At 39.6% G+C, this 20,890-nt stretch overlaps 1 protein-coding gene across 13 annotated transcripts in view; it reads left to right on the forward strand.

Moving 5' to 3' along the window:
• magi1 (membrane associated guanylate kinase, WW and PDZ domain containing 1) overlaps positions 1–20,890 on the forward strand; it is a 118,876-nt gene that overhangs the window by 56,550 nt on the left and 41,436 nt on the right. For 12 of the 13 annotated variants that reach the window (XM_011475077.3, XM_020703285.2, XM_020703286.2 and 9 more), the window contains exons 3-4: positions 17,163–17,282; positions 18,927–19,169. In XM_011475077.3, coding sequence (XP_011473379.1) covers positions 17,163–17,282; positions 18,927–19,169 — 363 coding nt within the window. Of the gene's footprint in view, positions 1–17,162; positions 17,283–18,926; positions 19,170–20,525; positions 20,731–20,890 lie in introns of those variants that run through there. The other variant, XM_020703283.1, reaches the window with a different exon arrangement.

Consider the following 20,890-nt stretch of genomic DNA (forward strand, 5'->3'; position numbering starts at 1 on the left):
TTCCTCCTCTGACTCCTGTCCTCTTGACATGTTGGTCAAGAGGGGAATTGATATGAACTCAGTTAAATGTCCATCTCTGAGTCTGAAAGAGCATTTGTGCTTAAGACAGAAAAAAACAGAGGTGCCATTAGGATCTGTGAGAAAAAGGGGCTGAAAAAAAGGGGGGTAAAGGTCCTAAAGAAAAGGAGGGAGTTAGATGGTTTGGGGGAGGTGGGCGGGTAAATGTGGGTGCCTCGGAAACTGGAGGTAGCGGGGCTCAGTCACCGAGTGAGAGGCAGCAGATTAGCATCGGTGAGTGTGGATATGAGACGGAGTGCGTTGTAAGCCAGTGTGTGGATGCTGCTTAGCTTAGCCTTGGTTAGCTTAGCATCATCAAGCCAAATCTGGACAGAGGATAGACAGAAGAGGAAGGTGGAGGGGAGAAGGAGCTGTAAACCTGCCTTCTTTTTTTCTTCCACTCATTTACATCAGTTGGATCCCCCCCCCCTCGTTTCCTGTCGACTGGGTGTTGTTCTGTGTGCTGGGGGGAAAGGAGCAGAAGCCCCTCACACGCTTTCTGACTGAGGTATTTTGTTTTTGTGTTTGATTTGCAAAGGGAACACTGCTGTGATTTTATGCTGGGGGGGGGGAGCTGGGATGGAGGGAGATGGAGAGGCGGGCGGCGAGGATGGCTGTGCATCAGGCGGAAGGTATCAGGAGCAGAGCGAGGCAGACGAAGGCACATCGCTGGCAGTAATGGAGGCTGATGTGTTGTGGTCAAACGGAAGCTGTCTGTGTCTGTCTGTCTGCCTGTCTGCCTTGGGTTCGGTTGGAAGTGTGTCTGCCTGTGGCCCCCTTTATGTCTGAGTGTGGCTTCCCATGGGTGAATGCACGATCTGCGCGTTTCTGTAGCAAGAGCTTCAATTGTGTGTCAGCTGCATAAAGGCTGTGTGATCTGTTGACATGTATGATTGTATTGGAAGCCATTACCTCCAGCAGCAAACTGCTGTCTGTCTTGTGCGTCTTTGATGCTAAGCTTAGCTTCCTCCTCTTGATTTTTTTCCCCCAATTCTCCCTTTTTCTGTGCATTTATCCCGATTTTCTGGTTCGCCTTTTTTTATAGTTGATCTCAAATCTGGTTGACCCCCACCTCCCCACTACCATTACCTTCCATCTCCATCCATCCATCCATCCATCCATCCATTGCGACTCTCTGCCCACCCCTCTAAATGGATCATTTAAAAGCTTTTCTTTCCCCCTTCCATGAGGCTGTAGGTAACATTTAGCCTATGGTGCTTTTTTATGGTGGAATAAAAAGACAAAGGCCTGCTATGAGTGTATTGGAGTGTGTGTGTGAGGGGGGGGGGGTAGCATTTTCAGACAGCTTTCTGGTTGATTTAGCTTCACTCTGCACTCTTGGCCTTTTAGGTTTTATGTTTTGTTTTTTTCATTCAAATCTCTGTTTTTTCTGCTTTTTTGGACTCTCTTGTCTCTGCCACTTCCTTTCTGTGAGGGAGTCAAGTAGAGCTTAAGGAATCAAAAATCACATACGGAGGAAAAATGGAGCACGGCACAAGTCTGAAGAAAGGCTTGTTTTTAATGTGATTGAGATGTGCGTGTTGTGAATGTGCATGTGTCGTCTCTCCTTTGCCAGCCTCTTCCAGCCAGCCAGAGAAATGAAAACAATCTCCCCTCACACAAAATAACTCCCATCTCCAAAGAGTCTGCACCAACCAATTACCCTTCAAAACCAAACGAAGCCCCCCTTTAGCATCGAACCTGGGCTCCAACATTTGTGGAAATGTTTTAAATTCAAGCGGGGCGGTTGAGGTGTCTGCTACACTAGATGAAGGGGCTGTATTTCCTCCTCTTCTCATAAGCAAACAAACAAAAGAAAACATCACAACCCAGCTAAAAGACAGAAATTTGAGAGCAAGAAAATGCTGGAACCTGTGCTGATGGTTGGATTAACCCTTTACTGGGACAGATGGCTGCCTCCCCCTGCTGCGCTGACAAACCCCAGCCACCCCTCCTGCATTCTCACACATGAGCGTGTCTGCCATGTATGTGTGCACGTCTTTCACCAAAAAAAATGGAGTGGCAGGCCTGCTGTGGCCAAGATGGTGGATGGATCTGTTTTGGTTTTGGAATGGTGACGGCAGTCTGCCACCCATACCCGCCTGTTTGTGTGAGCAATCATGCAGTTTGGTGTGCTTGGAAAAGGATGGGTTACTCTCGCAAAAGATTTGGCCAGCCTCACAAGACGGCATATTTTATTGTGGATTCTTAGAGAAAGGTTTTCTGTAAAAGCTTCTGCATAGCAGTCAGGCTTTAAACCATAGCCAAGATTTCCCAGGCAGACATAATCCATGATTCCTAGTGATCATCCACCAGCTATGTTGTGTTTTTGAGTAGCCACTTATTCCATCCAGGCAGATGCTCCATTAAACCCGATTTTTATTAAAAATGTATTAAAAATAAATCCACAAACCAATTTGTTTCCTAAATATTACCATTAAAATCCTGTTTAAAAAAAAAATCTATTCCTTGATAGACATTATTTTCCTTTTATATAACATCTTATATTGAATTAAAAGAAAATTTACGACCAGAATATAAGTTTTGCTAGTCTTTATAGGTAAAATAATGTTAAAGGTTAACTTTAATGATGCTTCAGAGAGATCTGGAGAGAAACATTAAGGTTAAAAGAGATGTTTTTTTTCTTGTCACTCTTTGGAAACAAGTAAAAGAACTTGAGGTTATGGAGTTCTCTTAAAATGAACTCCCCTAACCTCCTTTTGTGGACTCCAGAGGCTGATTCTTTCTGCTCAAAGCTTTATTTTCCATTGCAAGCATACCACTTTGGAAACACTCACTGTAGACCATCATGATTGAATAATAATGATTGTATCGAATGATTCTGATGACACAGAAGAATGCTGTGAGACTTCCAGAAAGCTTTGCTAAACTTATGGTTTTCTTACAGTAGATGCTTTCTTCTGAGTTGTTGTGCAAAATACTTAACTGAAAATATTTATGCAGTTGTTTGTCACATTGCAGAAGAATGTGTTGTTAGTCTGCCAGCCCACCAAGGAATAAAAGAAACAAAGAAAACATGAAACAGAGGCGTAAATGCAAACTAAGAAAGTCTTCATTGATCTCTGCTCCTACAGGCTGCAGGTTTGCTCACTATGGATGGCGGATAGAAGAATTTCAGACCACTATAGATAAAGTGCACCGGCCAAACAACAGTGATCCAAATTAAAGGTGTAACCACAAATAATAAATACCAAATACATTTAAGCTGTAGCCTACCAGTATTCCTGATCTGTGTACAGTTGCTGGCTGCAATGTCCTACAAATGCAGCTTTAGATTTCTTCCAGCTGGAGGTCTTCTATGAGGAGTTAGAGCAGGGGTCGGGAACCTATGGCTCGCGAGCCATATATGGCTCTTTTAATGATCACATGTGGCTCGCAGACAAATCTTTAATTATAGATTTTTTTTTTTTCATTAGACCAGTCCTTCTCGGGCGCGATGCGATGACAGAGGCGCGCAGTAGTAGCAGTGCTTAGAGAGAGAAATCTGCGCCAGCGCTATCAGTTACTATTATCTATTATTTCACAGAGTTTGTACCAGCTGGAAACCTGTGAATTGACGTGCCTAAAACTACGCGCTCCCGTCTCTGAGAAAGAGCGCGCAGATGCGGGGACGGGATGTGTGAGGGAGAAAGCAGAGGGTGGGGCTTAGGTGTTGTGGGGACAGGCAGGTGAATCGCGCAGGGATTGTAAAAACGTAAAACCCGCTGCCCGTCACTCACTGCAGCGTGTGAGTGTGTGTTTGGCTCCCCGTCTACATGTGATCAGTCTTTGTCACATCTACAGAACATTCAGACCTACGATGACGTTTAAAGTCTCAACGCCTGCATGAAGCAGAAACTCACCACGTATCAACCAGACTAGACCATCAGCAAAACTACCACGAGAAATACTCATCATTTATTAGCAACAGAATAACAATGTTATTAAAAACAATCCACAGACTTATTGTACTTTAAAAATGTTGAAATTAAATCAAATGCACACATTCATTTGTATATTTAGTTTTAAACATATTGTCACGGACTGAGTTGGATGGCTGTTGGGCCGCGTTGAAAGTTCTGGAGTTCATTGAACGCGTCAAGCAGAGATCTGATTGGCTCTCAGTTCTGTCGCTCAGCCTGTTGTTAGGTAGTTTGGACCAATGGGGTTCAGCTATGGGCCGAATAAGGGAAATGGGAGGGGCTGCAGCGGGAGCAGGTGAATATAAAGTTGGGAGAAGCGCTCTCGTGTCGGCGGGAGAGATTCAGGAGTTGCTGAATTAATTGAACGGCGTTTGTTGCGGTCTGCAGTAACCAGAATAAAGAACTTTAAAAGAGGTTAAGTCTCCGTGCCTCAGTGTGGGGAAGGGACACTACATTATTGTATGGCTCTTTCGAAATTACATTTCAAAATATGTGGCATTTATGGCTCTCTTGGCCAAAAAGGTTCCCGACCCCTGAGTTAGAGCATAGCCCAGCTTTGATCTGGTCAGTCGTAGCTGGATTTTCCTAACTTCAATGAGGAAAGTTTCTAAAGATACTAGAAGAAAAACACGACAGGTGTTGGTTGTTTACTGAGTATTCATAGCAACCTTAGCTCTGATATTCATAGAGACAGTTTAAAGCCTGACTTCCCTCTGAACTGCAGATTGAGAGCATTACAACGACTCTTCAGTCAGTTTGTGGCTCTGTGAGTAAGGGAGGACCTTCCAAAATCCTAAATGCAGTCTTCTCAAACCATCAGTTTTCAAAATCAGGTCAACTGTTGTTAGATCATATGTTAAGGAACCGTTTCTAAAGCTTTGTGATTATTTTTCAGTTAGTTTAAAGTTGAATGGAATTCTTTTAACTCCTTGTTTTAAGAAGGAGGGATAGTATCTTCAGAATATTTCACTTGGCATCAATTATACAGATGTCTTTTTTTTACCTTCTTATTCCAACACTTCCCATTTATATTTTTATATTTGCTTAACCTGACTAATTTTCCATGAACATTTCTCCCACAAATACTAGGGATGGACCTCAAAAGATTAAAATATTTAAGTCCTATAATTCATCCTACTTTAAAATAAAGAGTACTTTAACACTCGTTTAAATTAACTCTACTGTTTCCATTTAGCTACGATATGTATGTCAACTGTTTTTTGATTGTTGCAAATTTTTAAATAATTTATGATGTTTCAGCTGAATTTGTACAGGTGTTGTCAAAGATATATATATTTTTTTAAGATATGTTATAACACCTACAATTCCTCAGCTTAAGACACCCTTCAGAGTTCAAAACTGAAGGAATTATGGGACCACAGAACTTCTTTACAGACTTTCATAATAGGCTAGAATTCTTTTTTTATTTGTAAATGTTTAAAAATGTATTTTCTTGTGTATTTTCTAATAGCAGGCAATGAAAAAACATGAGTTTTCAAGTGGATTATCCTATTTCTAAACGGAAGATAAATCAGAAAATGTAATAACTTCATTTGAATTCGACTGGAACTTCATTCCCTTTTTTTCTTGGATATATATATTTTTTGGCAAAACTAAAAAGAAAAAGGTTAAATATTCAACTCTCAGTGATGAAGTATATCCTACTGATCCTTCTTTTCGTGGAGACCTGTGTTCAGTTCAGTGTTGTTTAAGGCTTAAGATTTTCACTAAAGTTGAATTATGGTATTTTGAAAAACTCTTCTGATGGTATAGCCGTAGAACTGGTAGATAACATGTTCCATATCTGTATTCTGTATGGGTTTTCACTTTCCTCATTTCATTCCATAATGCTCTAAGGTTTGTGATGAACACGTTTATCTAAACACTGAGAACTCGTTGCTTTTTCTGCCAGTTTGTATGGAAAATTCCCAAACTCATATGACAGCAGGAACAGAAGACATAGGTCTTCTTAATTAGGTCCTGCAGACAGTCTTAATGCGCACCTGTGTCTAAAAACAGATCTGAAAAGCTCAGGAGAAAAATAGATTATGAAATGAATTTGTAGAATAACAAACACTGATATATGTGATTTTTTTTTTCTCTCTCACATACTGTAGATGTATGACAGATAGACATTTTTACATTGTATGTAAAGTGACACTTTTCAGTCAATATCTGTCTATTATTTCAAGTGGGGTTTGTTAAAAATTTGTTGTTTTTGCCCTTCAAAGAACCCGTTGTTAAATTTTCCAGCTAAACCGAAGTGCTGCTCCATTACCACTCTGTACATAGAATTGAAGGTAAAACACTTTGCTGTTTTGTCCTTTTAACAGGTCCACATTTAAATATAATAGGCAGTAAGAAGCCAAGGCCAGTCTTTTACACTTTTTATACTTAATCTTGTAATGATGCAAATTATGCCCCCGCCCGAGATATTAACACAATTATTCAGCGTTTTTATTTTATTTAATTTTTTTAAGATTCCTAGTTGATTCAGCATTTAAAGCTTTTGCAGCTGATTGTCAGCAATTCAGAAATGCATATGAGATTAACTGCATTTTTCTGCTTTATTGCTGAAAAGGGTTACTTCTAACGGGGTTCAACAATAAAAGCAGGTTACATTGTGTCAGATAGACATGGCATGGTGCAGCGGTATGGCGGTCGGCCCATGATCGTAAGGTTTCAGGTTCGATTCCCGCCTTGTGCGCCATTGAGTCGAAGTGTCCCTGGACAAGACACTGAACCCCACCTTGCCTCTGGTGGCCTCTGCTTGTGTTTGGCAGCGGAGCAGCCACCAGTGTGTGAATGTGTGTGTGACTGGGTGAATGGGTCTGTGACTGTAGAGCGCTTTGGGCCTTGTAGGTAGAAAAAGCACTAAATAAGTATACACCATTTACCATTTGCAGCATGTGAAAAAGCAGAAGAACATCCATAAATAAAATAAAAAGATCATTCTAACATTGTTTTTAGCAAAATGACAGTGTTTAGAAATCCTTTTTTATAATCAAATATTCAAGGAAATATTTAATATATTTGTTTTGGAGGATGGGTTTGTTACGTTTTTTTGTAAGAATGCTAGATTAGTCCGTAACTTCAGTGCTTACAGACATTAAAGTAAACCTGAGTAAACCACAGAGAGAAGATGGAGAAGTGTGGTATTAACCTTCTTTTAAGAAATGGGAATTAAAAACGCTTTCAGATTGAAAGGGGAAGTGTCTGGCATTGAACAAGCAGCAGTCAGATTGCAATGAACAAGATGAATGTTCAGCACAGAATGGAGTGATGGAGAAAGCTTCAGATTATTGCGTCTGTAAAGGTTTGCAGAGAAAAGTTGTGTAATGAATAAATAAATTGCTATTATTGTCATTTGAACTAGTATGAGTATAGTAGTAGTAGTAGTAGTAGTATTTGAACATGTATGAGTCCAACAAAATTGCTCTTTTCTAGACACAAAGAACAGGAGGGCAGGAAGAAAATTCCAAATAATTATTTTTAATTTGTGTCATCCCACACAAAATTTACCCAGAGACATCGCACGGATATGGATTTATTGTCCAAAGCTCAGGAACGCCTCCTGTCCAGAATGACCTGTATGGCAGCACAGAAACACCATAAGCATAACTGTCTCTATTAATAGAACAATCATGATAATGAATCATTGCCAGACACATTTATGATGGCCTACTTTTTATCCAAGGTACCGATCACTCCATCATAATGAAATGTTAATAAGTCATATTTATGTTTTTCCCTCCTGCTGTTGGCAGTCATGACTCCTAACATAATTAAAACTCCACTGTCTGTGTTTTGGCGTTTTCCTTCTCCTGCTGGATGTTATTTCTCTGAAATGTCAATTGTTTTTCTGTAGGTAATCTCTGAAATCTGTAAAGTCACTTCTATGACTGAACTGTGTTTTAGGAACCTTTCAAGCTTGATATCAAACCTTAAAATTCCAAATTAAGATGTAATTACAAAATGAGTCTTTTTTTGGCTTTTTGTACTTCAAAAAAATTGGTATAAACTAACTGAGTTGCGTCCGTCAAGCGTGTTTGATAGGTCAGCTTTATCTAGACTGCAGTATTATTGCATTCAGGTACTTCACTTTTTCATTCATTCATTTCTCAACTTTTTTATGTGTGCTATCATCCCCTTTTTAAATTCAAAATAAGATTCAACCTAAAACTACAGATTTTTTAAATGTTCATTAATATTTTATTTAAAAAATGTCTGCATGTTTTTAAAGAAATACTGCAATACAGTGTTTTTTTTTCTTTTTTCGAAAGAAAACCCAATGATGAGTGTTTTATTACTGTTGAGACATTTGTATGGAAATTTTCATTTTATAATGAAAAAGAAATTACCAAGTTCCACCGCTAATATTACAGATAAGGTATAGCCAGGTGTTGACAAAAAGCAGGATAAATTTTAAACGGAAGAACACTTTTGGGATTCCTTAGCGGTAGCAGAAACAATATTTTCAGCAACTAAGGAAAAGCATGGTGTTGGAAATGTACTACTCTTCTTTTCGTAGTATATCGTTGTTGCATAGCTTGGCTGGGGGTGCAACTTATACTCAAGTGCGACTTGTGATTTTTAGATAAATGGTAAAAGCTGCTAAAGGGCACTTAAGGTGTACGCATCAGTATTTGCTACCAACATCAATGCAGAAGAAGAAGCACTGCTCAGTCTTATGCCAGGCTTGGTGGAGTTGTTCCAAAGTGAGACAGAGGATGAAGAATTCAATGGATGTAGTGATTTGAAGTGGTATAGAGTTGACTTATTAGCATGTTTTTATGCTATGATTATCTTTGCAATTGTTCATCTTTTGCCCTTTTATACTACAGTCCTCCTATGTTTTATGAAGCTAAATAAGCATCAATGATTTACGGTCCCATATATTGTTAAATAAATGTATCCCAAAAGTGCGACTTATATACGATTTTTTTTTTTCTACACTGACCAAAAATATAAACGCAACTCTCTTGTTATTGCTCACATTTTTTATGGGATGAACTCAAAGATGTGAAACATTTTCCACATACACAAAACAACTAGTTCTCTGAAATATTGTTCACAAATCTGTCTAAATCTGTGATAGTGAGCACTTCTCCTTTGCCAAGACAATCCATCCCACCTTACAGGTGTGCAAAATCAAGATGCTGATTAGACAGCATGATTATTGCACAGGTGTGCCTTAGACTGGCCACAAGAAAAGGCCACACTGAAATCTTCAGTTTTGTTTTATTGAGGGGGTCAGGGGACTCAGACAACCAGTCAGTATCTGGTGTGACCACCATTTGCCTCATGAAGTGCGACACATCTCCTTCGCATAGAGTTGATCAGGTTGTCTATAGTGGCCTGTGGAATGTTGGTCCACTCTTCTTCAATGGCTGTGCGTAGTTGCTGGATATTGGAAGGAACTGGAACACGCTGTCGTATACGCCGATCCAGAGCATCCCAAACATGCTCAATGGGTGACATGTCTGGTGAGTATGCTGGCCATGCAAGAACTGGGATGTTTTCAGCTTCCAAGAATTGTGTACAGATCCTTGCAACATGGGGCCGTGCATTTTCATGCTGCAACATGAGGTGATGTTGTTGGATGTACGGCACAACAATGGGCACCAGGATCTCATCACGGTATCTCTGTGCATTCAAAATGCCATCAATGAATTGCACCTGTGTTCTTCGCCCATAACATATGTCTGCCCATACCATAACCCCACCACCACCATGGGCTACTCGATCCACAACATTGACATCAGAAAACCGCTCACCCACACGACGCTACACACGCTGTCTGCCATCTGCCCTGAACAGTGTAAAGCAGGATTCATCCGTGAAGAGAACACCTCTCCAACATGCCAGACGCCATCGCATGTGAGCGTTTGCCCACTCAAGTCGGTTACAACGACAAACTGGAGTGAGGTCGAGACCTCGATGAGGATGACGAGCATGCAGATGAGCTTCCCTGAGACGTTTTTTGACAGTTTGTGCAGAAATTCTGTGGTTATGCAAACCGATTGTTTCAGCAGCTGTCCGAGTGGCTGGTCTCAGATGATCTTGGAGGTGGACATGCTGGATGTGGAGGTCTTGGGCTGGTGTGGTTATTCGTGGTCTGCGGTTGTGAGGCCGGTTGGATGTGCTGCGAAATTCTCGGAAACGCCTTTGGAGACGGCTTATGGTGGAGAAACGGACATTCAATTCCCTAGCAACAGCTCTGGTGGACATTCCTGCTATCAGCATGCCAATTGCACGCTCCCTCAAAACTTGCGACATCTGTGGCATTGTGCTGTGTGATACAACTGAAGATTTCAAAGTGGCCTTTTCTTGTGGCCAGTCTAAGGCACACCTGTGCAATAATCATGCTGTCTAATCAGCATCTTGATATGGCACACCTGCGAGGTGGGATGGATTGTCTTGGCAAAGAAGTGCTCACTATCACAGATTTAGACAGATTTGTGAACAATATTTCAGAGAACTGGTTATTTTGTGTATGTGGAAAATGTTTCACATCTTTGAGTTCATACCATAAAAAATGGGAGCAATAACAAGAGTGTGGCGTTTATATTTTTGGTCAGCGTATATTGCCGTTATGTGTTTTCTTGGCTGCTTCAACTAATACTCTGGAGCGACTTGTAGTCTGAAAAATATAGTAGTTCTGCTTTTTGAGCATCTTTGTATTTTTAAGTTAGGATTTCTGAACCCACTTATTTAGAAACTGTCACAACAACATCTCTCTGTGGACTAAATGTAGAAACATAGACTAAAAAAAAAAATCCAAAAGCTAAGACTTCCGCTTAATATGTAGCTGATCCTCACAGATCTGAACCCATCTTTCCCGTGGGGAAAACGGGCTACACTTTGCGTTAAAAATACGATTATGGTCCAACCAAACCTGCAAAAAATCTATAATTTCTTTTTTTTCCAGTAATTGAGTGTAATATTTTTCTCAGTAAGCTAAAAGGGGACCTTTATATGAAATGAAATGTCATATTTTGATGTTTTTTTTCTTACTCTAATTCACAAAAATCTAAGGACAAACTTTTTTCAAGCACCAAGTAAAGTTTTAAACTGCAAAGCAGGAATGTGTACAAACTGTTTTGTCAGCAAAGCTTTTTCTGGGTTGGATGAACTTTAACCGAGCTACGAAAAAACCTCCTAACATCCTTCTTGTTGAAGATTATAGTCAATATGTACACTTCTTGGGGGTCACAAATTTTTAAACACCTTTCATAAATATTTTAATTGTGGGCCGAGGCTTCAGATGTGTTGATTTTATGATTGGAGGGGCACAGAGCTGCTAAGTATAACTCATTGCAGCTTTAGGGTTGTGTGTGTGTGTGTGTGTGTGTGTGTGTGTGTGTGTGTGTGTGTGTGTGTGTGTGTGTGTGTGTGTGTGTGTGTGTGTGTGTGTGTGTGTGTGTGTGTGTGCGCGTGTGTGTGTGTTAACCCAGTTGGTTTTGATTGCTTTGGTAGAATTGACAGGGACAAAGTGACACGGAAAAGGTGTTTTGGGCATCAAAGATGAGTAGTTTCCGATCCAAAAACTTGTTATTGTCAATCCTCTCATTATTTTCTCTTGTGTTTAAAATAATTAAAAACTTGTTTGTTCCATGTAGTCCAGGCATGGAACAAAAAAAAAAAAAAAAAACTATAAATGTGCACTACAGTGCTCTACCAGGACACCTGCTCAGCTCCAAGCCATGAAGTCAAAGTTTTCGAAGAAGTGGAGCCCAGTTGTCCTTGTGAAGGGAATCAAATGTAGGTCACGGCTCAAATGCTAGGCCAGGCCTGGGGAAAGGAGCGCCCAGGGTGCACTGCTGCTTTGGGGGATTGCTGGTGTTGGAAATAAACTGATTTTTCACACATGGGTATTTTTAGAAGTTGGGTTGTGACTGAGTGCATGCTTCCATGTCTGTCCGCTGTGAATTGTTGCCATTAAAGATGATAGGTTTTTCATACCTTTCATATTGTGTCTTGCTTTGCCTCCACCAATATAAGCAATTATTGTCAGTTTGTCAGGCCACCAGAGGGCCAGACACTCCCTTAAAATAGACTGCCATCAATGAAATATAGATGAGCTGCTTGGATTTGTCTGGAGCTAAGAGGCAGGAAAGTGACGATCATTCTACAATAAGCACATTGAAGCAATCCATTTTGTTTAAGTGTGTTTTAAACCTCAGCTGGTTTTCATTTTGAAACTGAACATAAAGATAGAAACTTGCTTTATTTTTGTCAGTACTATGCATGTTGGGAAGATCTAATTTTTTTTTTTTCCTCTTAAAACAGTAAAACAACATATATAGAAGTCAAGAAAATATGTGGACTGATTTAAAAATCTTGAGAAAAAATGTCAATTTCATATCTATAAAATCAGAAAAATGAAATGTCTTAATTTTAGACCTGTAACCGACAAATATTATGTATTTTCTGGAGTTGTGATGTTGACAAAGGCATGAACGGGAGCTTGTATCCAGTCTTGAACTTGAACCTAATGACGTTTCAGCTGGATGGCGAGGATAACTTTGCAGGTAAAAATCCCATTGGGAGTTGCATTGGTTGTCGTCATGATGATCCTACGGTAATTTGGTAATTTGTAAGAATTGAAGCGAAGCATTTGGTTTGATCCTCAGATCTGTGATTCTTTTAACTCCAGTTTTCTTTTAAGGAGGTATCAAGCTTGCCTTCAGGATTTTATTAAATGAGGAAAACAAAAACTGACCTTTATAAGTGTTTTTGGTTGCACATTGGTGTGTAGTCCTAAAATACATGGTTCATAATACAGATAAAATCAAAACAGCAAATCCCTGATATAAACTATTATGCTATGTTCACATCAAACACCTTTCTTGCAGCAATAGCGTCTAGTTTCAATGTTAAGTCACTGTAAAGGTGTGATCAGGGGTCCTCTGCTGCATTTTGGGAGTCTATTGCAGCATGGTGGTCTAGCGGCAGCACAGCACCCGAGGTGGTTGCAATGTATCCAGAGTTCAAAACTGATGAACAGTTTGTGCCACGCCAGCTTCGGCCTGTGACCTATTGATGATGTGATCAGCAGGTGCAGTCTAAAACACACACTGAGGAGAATTTGACCCCCCCCCCCTGAACTTTTAAGATTTTTATCTTATTTGTATTGAAATAATAATAAAAAAGTCCTCTAATTTTATTCTCTTTTTTTTAATTTTTTCCTTCCTCTGACTAATGCGGGACAGCAAGTCGTCATACTAGGTTATAGAGAGGCGGAAGTACCGCTGAAAGCGGCCGTCATTTAGGTTCAGCTCCTGCAACAGATGGTGAACATCACCTTACAGGCACAGTCTCTGAAATAGCTCATAAACCCAGACATGGAGACGTGTCTGGGTATGCGTATGCTTTTGTAGAGCTCATTAAAATAAATCAACCTTTGCCGGTAGCTCCTCCTGCACGTGTCTGGTGCGTCGAGTTTATGAACACATTTTTGGACAAGCGTTGAGCAGCAAATTCGGCGTGGATCAAAGAGAGGCCTCAGATTTGTCATGTGAATCACATTCGTGTGACTACTATAGCATTACGTACTATAGCAGGATTAATTAAAGAATATCTTCGTAGTCTTTGACAGATATTTTCAATGTAACTGCTGAAGTTGACCAAACTTTGAACATATTTGGAGACCTTTTTAAGCTTTTCCATTTTTTTTTAACGGTGTCTGTCATTGTCTGTCATTTCTTTTCCTCCCCACTAATTCTAATTGAATGCACTCATTAGCAAATGCTGCAAAGAAGTATATCTTTATTTGTGGGTCAATATTTTGTGTCATGTTGTAGAAAAAGGAATAATTGTCTACCAGTAGAACAGAAGTGACACTGTACCTTCTTTTAAAATCTTTTTATAACCACAAACAGCCTGATTTGTGGCTCTTTAGATTGGAAAGTGCTTCTTTTTTTCCAGGGCCACTTCCCTATTTAACTGTGATTGTTCATACATACGTGTCCATGTCACTTTGTACATAAAAAGGCATCAATGACCTTCTGTCTTCAACTGCTGCTGAAATTGATCGTGCGTTTTCTTTTCCAGAAGGTAAGGTGTGGTCATCACTGGTCGATTAGATATTTACTTCATTTAGAAGAGTGATCTCTTGAGGATGTATTCGCACCTGAAAGAAATGATTTCTATTTAAAGACACCCTTAAAATGGACGACTTTTTTATGTTCCTGCAGTACTTTTCTGTTTGCATATGAGCTCAAAACGCTGCTTGTAGTTTTGCTTGAAGCAATGCAGTTCAACTGTCAACTTTTTGAAGGAAGCAAAAATGAAAAGATTAACCTTTAGAATGTTGATGTGTGTCCACTCTAGGCTCAGAACAAAATACTTTGTTGGGTTCATTTTAAGTAGTGCCACTGTAGACAGGATGGGAGTTTGAACAATTCGAAAAGCTGGAGTCTGTATGTAAAGCAGGTCTGCTTCCCTCAACCAGATAGTTTTTCACTAGTATTAAAGGAAGTCACAGTGTCAGCTGTAGAAAAAATGTATATCTCAAATCCTAATATACTCCCATCAAGTAATTTTTTTTTCTTTTTTAATTTAGTTTCTAAAACTAAAAAGCTTTCAAAAAATCTAAAAGCGAAATCTTTTCCCTAGATGCTATTTATTAAGGTGTACATTAGTATTTATAATATTTTATTAACATGTCCTTCTGGTTTTGTAATCAAAAAATATTTCAATTAGAAAGATTATCAGCTGTCTGCAAACTGCGTATCCTGTAATATTACTTCAAGCAAAAAATATTTGTGACTAATAACATGCTGATCAGTTATTATAAACTGATTTATTTTACTGTTGAAACATTTTTTTTGTGTTTAGCAAAAATGACAGGCTTACTTAAATATTATTTGGCACAATTTTAATCGGAAATGGGGATGTTTTCTTTGTGAAGAATGCATCTTTTTTTTCCAATTTCAGGTCAATAAGTGTGCAAGTGCATGACTGACATTCACATACATGCCAGAAGATTACTTTATGGCATTCGGTATTTTTGTCAACCTTCTGCCGGATTGCCTGAGGTGGCCAAACTCTGTCCTTCCTCATTTATCCCCTTCATACCAATGAGAATCGACCATAAAAGAGAGGACAACTTAGTAAAAGACATGCACAAATCCAAGTATTTTGGTTTTTTCCTCTTGTGCACTTATAGAGTTTAGAGTATAGTTATAGAGTCTGTTTTGCAGCCAATACTTGTAGGCACTGCAGATTTTTAGGGGATTGCAGTTTCATTTTTTGATCATTAAAACCCGCTGTATGAATCTCGCAAAAATCATGCACAATTGCGTAGGATTGAAACAATAGTTGGGTATATAAACTACGTAAAATACACGTAAACTGCGTAATTCTCAGCAAACCAAAAGTTTTGAACAGCTCAAAACCGAGTTCACGTAAAGACCCATTGGACCAAACCATTGACGGACATCTGGGCACATTGACGAATGACGAACGCAAGAAACACTTGTGAATTACGTATATCACGCATGTATCATGGCCTTCAGATCGGCCGCCGTCCTGGTGGTTTCCCAGAAACCCTGTCTTATCTTCTGTTGATAACCCGGGTCAGGTGTGTTTAGCCAATAAGGAGCTTTAATGGTAGGTTGGTTGGAAAACATGTTGGTTTTGATAGAGGTCTGGGGGGGTGTCAGAAATTCTGGATTGGTTTAGGTTTTGTTGTTTGATCAATTCTATATTTTTTACTCTAAAGTCTCACTCTCTCTCATTTTCACCATGAAAAAAGGGTGGTCTTCATTGGAGATGCCTTCCGGTCCAACCGCCTTCCAAGAGTCTCAACCTGTTTTTTCCCCTCACTTTACTTCACAGCTCAGTCAATGGGGCTTTTGTGTTCAGGGAGTATTGAATCAGTTTAGCCTAGAGTGATAAACCTGTCCTTGTTATGGAAGTAAGCCAAGGCTGTGCTTTTCTAGCCTTTTTGGTACACTGGTCACAATTCCACCTCCAAACTGAGTTGGCTCAAGGGTTAGTTTTGTACTGGAGGTGAAGTGCGTGACTGAAGCCCAACTGAAGACTCTTTAAAGTTTGTATCTAGGAAAAATATTGAAGCTAACAAGTTACCTAACATACTTTAATTTTTTTTGGTGATTCAAGAATTTCAGACCAGGAATTCAACTATCTTTCCTGTTAGAAACAAATAAAAAAGTTAAATGTCGAGGCCGTTGTCGGAGTTGAGGCAGGTTTACATCATGTTGTGTATGAGAGCTGTACTGGTAGTTATCAAATATGGACGAGATCCATCTCCTCTGTTTATGGCTGCAAGAGTGTAATCCATGCTCGCTTGAGTAAGGGTGTTGTGCATGTGTGATTTATCACCATTGTCACTGAGCGTAGCTACTGAGGTAGCCTGTCCCTATATCCCCACACATCTATTTTTACCTGCTTATTGCTTACCAGGCCACTGGAGACAAAGTGATTGGGAGATGAAGAGATCAGGAGATGAAAGAAGGAGAAGGTCAAAGGAAGCAAAAAAAAAAAAGAAACGAGTGTTTAGCTTCTTCAGTTTTCACAAAACAAATTAAACTGTTTGAGTGTTTTTATTTTATTTTCTATTTCTTCAGTTTCAGAGAATTTTTTGTGTTGAAATGGCAATAAAGTAGTGAAAATCTGAGTGGTTAAGATAATCACACAAAATTTCTCGTAGACACTCACTTTAATTTCTTTCTGTTAACTTTGGTTTGCCGCTCATGCCGTTCTGCCCAAGTGCTTTTCAAGGCAAAGATGGGAATCTCGCAGGGTGCAAGCCAAATCACATCCATATTCACACATAGACTCACAATTCCCCCAAACATATGGCCCATCTCACTAGGTGCTAACACAGTCCTTCACACTCTGACCCGGTGTGAGCAAACGTCAACAAACAAAAAAATCTCTTATTTATGGCCTTCTATCTGTGTAGCTTACCGTATGTCCCTAGTTAGAGAGGATTTCATCACAATAAGTTTAAAGGTTTACTTTGTTGTTTTTTTAACCTATTCAACTAAAAAAGGGAGATTGTTTTACAGTTTTTTATGAGAATAAAAGAAATCTGAAGGACCAAAAGTGGTGTTAATTACAAAAAAAAATACAAGTTTAAGACTCTTCCAATTGAATCTATTTTTTGAGAATTGACTTTTTGTTAAATTTCTGTTCCTTTTTTTCTTTCAGGTACTACACGTGCTCCACGGGACCAAGAAGTTCATGGTGTGGATTACAACTTCCTCTCGGTGGAGGATTTTTTGAAGTTGGAAAAAAGTGGAACCCTTCTGGAAATAGGATCATACGACGGTAAGAAATTTTGATGAAAACCCTCGATAAAAGTTTCATTGTCTGATGAAGGGAAAACCTCTGCGAGAAAGAGCTGTGTAACCATCAGAACCGAGTTCCTGCAAATATCTTGCAAAGTAAAAAAAAATCCTACTTTAAGCCCAAATGCCACCTCTTCTAGAACAATTTGAGTCATTGTGTAGCCCAACTGAACACAACACTGACCATCCCAGAAGGGACAGTTCTTAACCCAGAGAAAGTGCCGACGGCATCTAAATAACACCCATTTTTTGATGTACTGTAACTCCTCAACTGTTCACTTGATCAACGTAAATCAGCTGACTTGGAGAAAATTGGCTTTTTATATCGGTTTTGCACCGATATGTAATACATTTCTAACATGAAATTTCGCATAACAATGTAAATTTGCTTTTCTCCACTTCAGAATCCACTGGAATTACGTAAACAGTTGAAGAGCTACAGTAGTCGAAAGAATGAAAACACAAAAACCTAAGCGCCAGTATTATACGCTTAAATACGTGGAAAGCTGTTTTTTTGTGTTTTTAATTCACGTAAATCACTTTTTCAGGCAGTTGGCTTCTTTTTGATTCTCCTTAATGTTTACAAACTGGTGTAAACCAACAGACCAACTCTTTGTTTATCCCTGGGCTCCCCTCAGTGTATGCTGGGGACAGGGTTTTGTGTGGGTGAAGAATTTCAGCTTCAGCCTTTAACTTGAAGTTTAGTTCTGCTTTGTGCCGACTCCAATCACACAACTTCAAAAAAAGCTTGAGCCATCGCCTTACACCACCAGGCTTTGCGGTTGTCATCCGTGTTTTCATGCTAGCTTTTTTGTGCTGAAAGGTGTGCTGCACCCTAATGTTCAACAGCTAGTGGTTTAAAAAAAAAAAGTTTTTTAATGTCGATATAAATAAAAACACATTGTGTCCAACATAAAAACAAAAAGATTTCTTCATAATCCATTGGTGTGAATAGACTTTTTGTTTGGCTCATGTAAAGGCTATTTTTATGCTCATTTCTATGAGAAAACTGTAAATGTGTCAGCTAACACACATCAGAGAAGAATTGAACAAAAACAAAAAGTAGATGCCTGTAGTTGATGACACTATCTGAATATCTCTGGGTGGTGTTTTTTGTAGGCTGCAGCCCTGGTCTGACCTTGAGGTGAACTTACTGGGACATCCCCTCCTGGGGGGATTGGCAGCTGTCTTCATTCTATGAGAGCAAATGGTTTTTAAAAAAAAATCCTCCCATGGTGTTGGGAAGTTTCAGAAAACACAAGAGACAACAACTGCCGTACGCAAAAACACTCGTTTGACTTGGCTGAATAAACCTGCCTGTTTGTATGAATAAGTAGGAAATTAACAGAGCAGCTTGCCAAAAATAATGCTTTCACTTGAGTGAAATAAAACTAATTCTGATCAGCTGAAAAGGTAGAGGTGAAGTTTAAACAAAAGATCATTTGAAATTCACAGTAGGAATATTCCCCCGCATACTTTCACATTGCACACAAAGGCTGTGAGTAACACCCCCCCTTCACAGGTTCACACAGAACCTTCTGACCTCCTCTCCCATGCCCTCCTGCTACTTTTTGTCTTTCTAATCCCCCCCCCTCTTCTTGTCCACCCCTCCTTTGTTGCCTAGGTAACTATTATGGGACGCCCAAGCCACCGGTGCAGCCCCCCGGTGGGAAAGTGATTAGCAATAGTAGTAGTGGCGGTGATGTGCCACTGCTCGTCGGGCTCAACAGTAGCCTGCCAGGCTCGCAGAACTCCACTCCTCGACGCGCCAAGTCCTACAATGACATGCACAATGCTGGAATAGGGTTTGGAGAGCCGCAGCTGGAGGACGACGAGGACCTCCCTGACATGAACAGCAGCATCACAGGTACGCAGACACGACACGCCATGGAGAGCAGCAGAACTGACCTACATTTCATCTGGATGAATCAGAAATTCTGTCTGGCTATGAACTTTTTTTTTTTTTACTTGTCTGTTGTTACCATAGTATTGTTCATTTTAATTTATTACTAATTTGAGGGAAAAGTCGCGTTTCTCCTAAAACTTCAGAGTTTAGACTAAATTGCCAGCAAAAAAATGATTGAAACAAAACAAAGCAGGTAGTTTAGTCAAGTCACACTTTAGACCTTGTTCTATTTTATTAAAGGCTTATTTTCAAATGCATAAAAAGCTGCAACTTGATTAACACTTAAATGTTGCATGTCAACTGTCCTCATTTAAAGAAACCACTCATTTCAGCAGGAGAAATTCATTCTTCTAATTATTTGCTGGAAACAAAATATTCTCAAGATAAGTAAATAAACGATGTTTCTTTTAAACCCCAGCTGACTTTTTGAAGATTTTGATGCTGATAATGCAGAATTTCATATATTTAGTGAACATTTATTTTGTAATAGGTTCTAAAGAAAATAACCCTTTATGGCAAAGCAACATGTTAAGAATGACAGAATGAGGAAGTGACACTTAAAAAGTGTTTAAACTCGGCGTTGAGATTTCAATTACCGTAAACTAGACATCACTTCTTTTTTCTATTTACTATTTTTGGTCAGAACTCTTAGGCTGAAAGGACACAGAGACTGCTATTGAAAGTTAATCAAATAAGAATATGATACCTTTACTGATATATTTTAAGTCCTACTCTGATCATCTTTTTTCTGTGGCCTTTTAACTGGGATTATTACTTGTCATCCCTATGTTTACACTGTCTCCCACTAATTTACAACCCCTTACAACCCAAGCTATCACAAAAATAGTGACCAATATTGCAGCTATCCAGCTGTTCAGTTTAGAGCCAGATGTCAGCTCAGACGAGGAAAAAAAGACGTAAATGGATCTATTTAGAACGGAGAGGAGCAGGGAGTCTATGGCCTGACGATTGTAGTTTATACATAACTACAAGCTTTTTCAAACATCCTTTTTTTTCTGCTCCTGATTCTCAATGATGTGAATAAAGAAAAACTCAGAAATGCAATTTTAATCTTAATTTTCTTTTTATATGTTCTCCATCATGAGAAAAATGCCATAAGGACATGTTGAAATACCAAAAACCCCATTTTCATTGGAGTGGGTCTTTCAAAGATAAAACTGGAGACTACTTCCCCCACAGAGCGACAGCTGCTTATCTGACAGAATCCTGTGGACACGTTCCCTGTGCTTCAGTCACACTTTCAGCCACTCGTGACAGCCGAGTGCTGATGGACGAAGTGGGAGGGCGTTTCCTAGTGGGGTGAAGGTAGCAATGGAAAAAAAAAACACAGAGGGAGGAGCTTGGAAGGGGGAAAGTGTGGAAAAACGCTGGACAGGGACAAAGAGGAGCAAGCAGGAAAGAGATGTGTTTGAGGAACAAACTACATGTTTAGGAGAAAGCAGGAGAAGTAGAGGGGTCACAGCTGAGGCTGTGCCAGCACCCGCAGGACCTTATCTGACCGGTGAGTAAGGGATCTGTAAGTTTGACTGAATATGCATCTGGAAATGTTAAACAGTGCCATCTGGCTGCAGGCAGGAGGGACTAAATGACTGAGCCACTCCCATAGTTCACATAAATTAAATAATGAGGTGATTGTTCTGTTGGCCTCATTGTGTTAGCTA

This window comes from Oryzias latipes, chromosome 5, assembly GCF_002234675.1.
Source record: "Oryzias latipes chromosome 5, ASM223467v1".
Lineage (NCBI taxonomy): Eukaryota > Metazoa > Chordata > Actinopteri > Beloniformes > Adrianichthyidae > Oryzias > Oryzias latipes.